We start from the raw sequence: 5,296 nt of genomic DNA, 5'->3' as shown, positions 1-5,296 counted from the left end.
ACAGGTAGGGTCATCCTCCCTCCCCGCTCTCCCGTGGGCTGAGAAGTATTTGGGGCTCTTTGGTTTTCCACTGCGCTCGCGTGGATGCATGGAGATGGACAAAATATCCTTTGCCGCTGCAGATGCCTTTTCTTCCCCTTCTTTCTGTTCCTCACCTGTGTGGTTAGCAGAGCCGCACCCACAGAAACTCCGTGGACGTGAACTGTTGCGCCTGGTTCGGTTTGGTCCGGGGTTTATCGTCAGGAGGTTTCAGACAGGCTCGCCAAGGAGCCGTGGGGTGAGCCCAGGGCCGTTTCCCATCACATCTCGGTGGCAAAGGCGGTGGCACTCGTTCGTTGAAGCGAGCTGTTCTCCGCGTTGAAGCGAGCTGTTCTCCGTGCGTGCAGGTTTGGATCTCAAGTCGGAAACTTGAAGGAAACTTCTCAGTGTACAAATAAAACCAGCACCAAACAGAGTAAACCAAGGGAGAGGTTTTGTATGGACGTGACAGGAGTTGATAGAATTCTGTTCTGTGTTTTGGCTCTGGAAGTTAGCGCGGTCTCCTCTAGGAACTCAGACCATCGTCACCGCATTGGGATTTAGTCCTTGTTCCTCCAATACAAAGCAGTTCTCCAGGGACTAGGGAAATGGGGATGGCTGGTGTCTGGAGTCTGACATCTCAGACTAGCAACCTACGTTTGGCCTGAAATTTGAATTTACTGTTTAGAATCTGTTTTTCCTAAGATAAATGTTTTTCCTTCAGTTCCTTGGGGATGCGGGGGAGTTATTTGCCTTACGAAGTATGAACCCCGAAAGGAACGGTACTTAGAGCATGGAATTGGAAAACAAACCAAAACTAAAAGCAACTCTGTGGATTGCGTAGCCCGCTTGGGCGCTTGGGTTGGCTTTGTGTTAGCTCAGCTGTTAAGCCGTCCCCGCTCTCTTCCAGCCCCCTCGCCTGCAGCGCTCAATTATTTATGATGCTGTTGGCAAACTTCCTTTCAGCGCTAGCTTCCAAATCGTGTGGGAGCCATAAACTACAGCGACGGCGGTGCTGGTGGCAGCTGAGCGGCAGCGATAATCCAGCGAGACCCTTTCTTCCCAGGCTGTATCTAGCCCAGCGAGACGTCTCCGTGCTTGCACACACCTTGCTGGATCAGCTGCTGTGAAGCCCCAGCGCCGCATTGAACTCAGCCTAACGGGGCTGGAGAGAGAGAGGGAGAGAGCCGTAATTGGGCCTGAGTGGGAACAGATGTGACAGTCTCCTACACAAAATGCTCTGCTCAAGAAATAGCCGATTACTCGGGATTCAGCCCAAACCTGGGTCAGTAGCACAGTGGGGTGCCTCGTATCTTAGGGCTTGAGGTACCTCTGCAGCCCTTCAGACCCTCCCTGGTGGTCTGGCACCCTCCCCTCACCCAGTGTCTCTCTCTACTCACTCCTCTGTGCCTTGAGATGGGGGATTTTCTCATCCCCCATCCTCTCGCTGACCCCCCGAGCACCATGACACTTCTTCCCCAGACAAGGGCTTGTTTCTCATTGCCTTTGAAAGACAAAATGTAAAAGTAAGCTGTCGAGTAGTTTTAGCCTCCAAAGATCAAGTCTTGTTAAAAAAAGCCTCGAAACAGATTCCTGATTTAAATAACTTTCAGTGAAACTTGTTAGTTTGTTTACCTTGGGTTTCCACAAGCTCCCTCCCCAGCAAGCCCATCCTCCCTGGGATCCTTTTTCCGTTTCCCTGGAAGAAAACCGGCCTCAGCGCTGCGGGGCAAGCCGGCCTGGGTCCGCGCACTGCAGCCCGGGTCAGCTGGGAGCTGCTCACACACACAGTGTGTTCAAGGCCTTCTAAAAGAGCCCACGTTTAAGAACCTTCTTGAAATTTTGGCGGGATTGGGTTAACCAAGGACTGCTGCTGGTTTCCGAGTTCTCCGAGCAGGGTCACCCCCCAGCCTTGCAGGAGGCTTCAAGGTGCCCCCTCGCCCTTGGGGGTTATTCTTCCTTTTGCCTCCTGGAGCTTACGAGCGATCTGGGTAGGATCTAACCTTCCTCTTTCCAGGTTCCTGCTTCTCCATCCTTGCTTATGCCCTGGGGACATGCAGGAATTGCCCCAAAGGCTGGCTGCTGGGCATCGTCTTGCCCCTTCTCTGATCTGGGTGCGGTGACATCCCACTGGCACAGAGTCCTTGAGCTCTGTCGGTCTCAGAGATGAGGTCAGGACAGACGGACAGACACGCTGAGCTCTGCCTCGCGCGTGGCCGAGCCTGGACACCTGTGTGTCGCCGCAAGGGTCAAATCAATGGTTCTGTCTCTCCTTACAATGAGAGGGGCAAAAGCCATGGGACAGGAACTGTCCAAAATGTGTTCAAAAAGAAATAAGGAGCTGAGGGAACGGCACCCGCTGGCATGAGACCATCAGAGCAGCCAGTGCCGGATCTGGTATGGGAACAGCAGAAAACCCATGTTTGGAGGAGACAGGTCCAAGTGGCTGATGTCTCCATGGGCTCTGTCCTCCCACAGGTGATGAGGCACGAGAACGCGAGCGTTCTGGAGCTGGATGGGAAGGAGGTGTCCGTCTTCACCCCCTCCAAGCCCCGCGAGAAGTGGCTCCGCAAGAGGACGCACGTGAAGCTCCGGGTAAGGGTGGTTTTGGGGCTGGCTCTGTGCTGTCGTGTAGAGGGGTTTCCATTTGGGCTGCAGGAATGGGACTGGAGGCGGCCAGCGTGGGCACGGCTGTGTCTGTCCACGGCAGAGACAGGATCACACTGCACTGCTGGTGATTGTGTAGTGATTAGCGATTATATCCTACCCGGGTAGCTGCGAAAGAGTGACCCAAAAGGTCTGCACCAGCAAGGCCTCCTCTTGGCCTTGAATCTGTAGGAAATAAAGTGTTGGCCGTGGGTCAGGGCAAGGGACCGAATGTCTTTCAAAGTCCAACAATGCAAGTTCTCTGCTCCGTAAATGCCCTTCGCTCCCAGGAAATGTCTGCAATTCCCGAAAGAGGGCAATTCCCTGTTAGAGCTGGAGCAGCATCAGCACATTTCTCTGGCAGCTGCTCATCTTGTCTCTTAAACCCAAAGTGAGAGTTAACAGACGGTCTCAGAATGGCACGTAGGGAGCAACCCTCATGCCACTTTGTCGGGTTGTATTTGGCACTGCCTGTCGCTCCAAACTCTTGTCCGTCTCTTTTTTATTCCCCTTTCCCCCTTGACTGGTGCAGAACGTCACAGCCAACCACCGGATAAATGACACCATTGCTAACGAGGATGGGCCCCAGACCTTAACGGGAAGATTTATGTACGGTCCGTTAGATATGGTCACGCTCACGGGCGAGAAGGTACTGTCTGCTCTGGGGGTCGCGCACCGCCGGGGGGACGGGGAGTGGGATAGGGGCTGTACCGCCCTGGTCCTGGACAGGGTTTGTGACCCTCGTGGCTTGGCCAGGTTCCCCTGCTCAGAGTTGTTGGTGCCTCCTGGCAGGAGCAGCGTTTGTGGTGGAGGTCTCCACCACCGTGGCCGGATTCCTTCCAGCATCCTGATGTCCGGGTGCTTCTCGGCTCAGACCTGTGAAGCGCGGAGGGCGAAAGGGGCTTGGGTGGACCATCCCCGCGCCTCTTCTACTTGTCCCTGTCTTCGGTGCTGTTGTTGATCCAGCCTCGCCGTCTCCCCAGGTGGACATTCACATCATGACCCAGCCGCCCTCCGGGGAGTGGGTTTACTTCGACACGGAGATCAGCAACAGCAGCGGCAGGATTTCCTACGTCATCCCTGAGAACCGGCGCCTTGGCATCGGCGTGTACCCCGTGAAGATGGTGGTCAGGTGAGGTCCCCTGCGCTGCCCTGGCTTCGTTTGCAAGAGGGACACGATGGCTGTAGAGTATGGTCCCTCTCCCAGTGCGGCAGCTCTGATCACTGGGTGGGTTCAGAGCCCGGTTTGCCAGCAGCAGGGACAAAGCCATTTGTACTCCGCAGCTCTACGAGGAAGATCCGCGTTTTGTTCTAACTCCTGCATCATCACCGGGATGGTGATTGAGCTCCCGTTGCAGGAGCAGCCCTTCTGCACCACAGAGGCCTCGCGATCACCTGCAAAACTGCACAACTGGGCGTATTTTAAAGACCATAAACTTGCCCTTGAGGAACAGAACTTTGTACTTGTGATAATTCGCAGCCCAGGGGCTTCAGCTCAGCTCCAGTTGCTGGTGCTGAGCTCTGGAAGGGGGAGGAGGGACCATCTTCTCAGTGGTGAACGCAGCAATGGGTTTTGGGGGTATTTTATTCTTTTGAGGCACTGACAGCAGGGCTTTGGAGTGTTTCCATCCCCACTTTAACACAGTGGCCCGCACGTGGTGTCCATCACTAACTGAGGGTGGCATCGCTGTTAGCGCCTTTGGGCCAGGTTTGAGTGTTGCTTTGGGTTTGTGGTGCGCTGCCAGACGCGGTGCTACCTCCTGACTCTCTACAAGTACCCGCATCCCTTTCAGGGGCGACCACACGTATGCAGACAGCTACATCACGGTCCTGCCGAAGGGGACGGAGTTCGTGGTGTTCAGCATCGACGGCTCCTTTGCAGCCAGCGTCTCCATCATGGGCAGCGACCCCAAAGTCCGGGCCGGAGCGGTCGACGTCGTAAGGTCAGCGGCTGGGTCGGTCGGTTTGTTTGACGCTGGGTCGAGGTCTGCTCTCCGTTGACTTGTGCCTTTCCTTCTAGGCACTGGCAAGACCTCGGCTACCTCATTATCTACGTCACGGGCCGCCCCGATATGCAGAAGCAGAGGGTGGTAGCGTGGTTAGCACAGCACAACTTCCCCCACGGGATCGTCTCCTTCTGCGATGGGCTCGTTCACGACCCGCTGCGGCACAAGGCCAACTTCCTGAAATCCCTTATCACCGAGGTAAGCCGGGGTCTGCTGAAATACGATTGTAGCACGGGCGTAGATTGCTCCTCGTCCCATTGCCCCGTCAGCACCTGTCTCTTGGCGGCGGCGGGACACGCAGTGGAAGATTAATCTGTTCATTTTATTTCCATCCTTTTATTGCTCCACAAAAGTGTCTGCGCTGTTAAATGGTCTCTGCACTGCTCTGCGCCGTTTAACCACTGGTCCTTCCAACACCGAATGCCTGTCGGAATGGAGGCAGCAGTGCTCTCCTTCCCCACACCTGCGCTTCTGTCACCTGCCTTGGTGGCTTTCTGGCTGCCCTTGGTGGAACCAGCAGGTCTGAGAGGGCAAGGAACTGCTGCGGGAATGGCCTTGGCAGGAGGCTCTGCAGGAATATCATGCTCCGAGGGCTGGAGGCCCCCTGCCACGGGGGCAGGCCGGGG

The 5,296-nt window shown here is 55.6% G+C and overlaps 1 protein-coding gene across 1 annotated transcript in view; it reads left to right on the top strand.

The window, feature by feature from the left end:
- Positions 1 to 5,296, top strand: part of LOC104515179 (membrane-associated phosphatidylinositol transfer protein 2-like) — a gene marked incomplete at its 5' end in the record, with an annotated part of 27,077 nt that overhangs the window by 19,927 nt on the left and 1,854 nt on the right. Inside the window, 5 exons of the mRNA XM_010159061.1 lie at positions 2,447 to 2,613; positions 3,197 to 3,313; positions 3,648 to 3,796; positions 4,458 to 4,607; positions 4,685 to 4,868. Coding sequence (XP_010157363.1) covers positions 2,447 to 2,613; positions 3,197 to 3,313; positions 3,648 to 3,796; positions 4,458 to 4,607; positions 4,685 to 4,868 — 767 coding nt within the window. The remainder of the gene's footprint in view (positions 1 to 2,446; positions 2,614 to 3,196; positions 3,314 to 3,647; positions 3,797 to 4,457; positions 4,608 to 4,684; positions 4,869 to 5,296) is intronic.

The sequence above is a fragment of the Eurypyga helias genome, unplaced genomic scaffold (genome assembly GCF_000690775.1).
Source record: "Eurypyga helias isolate BGI_N326 unplaced genomic scaffold, ASM69077v1 scaffold41399, whole genome shotgun sequence".
In the NCBI taxonomy this organism is placed as follows: domain Eukaryota; kingdom Metazoa; phylum Chordata; class Aves; order Eurypygiformes; family Eurypygidae; genus Eurypyga; species Eurypyga helias.
The sequence above is the reverse complement of the archived record's forward strand: the minus strand, read 5'-3'. Positions and strand labels throughout refer to the sequence as shown.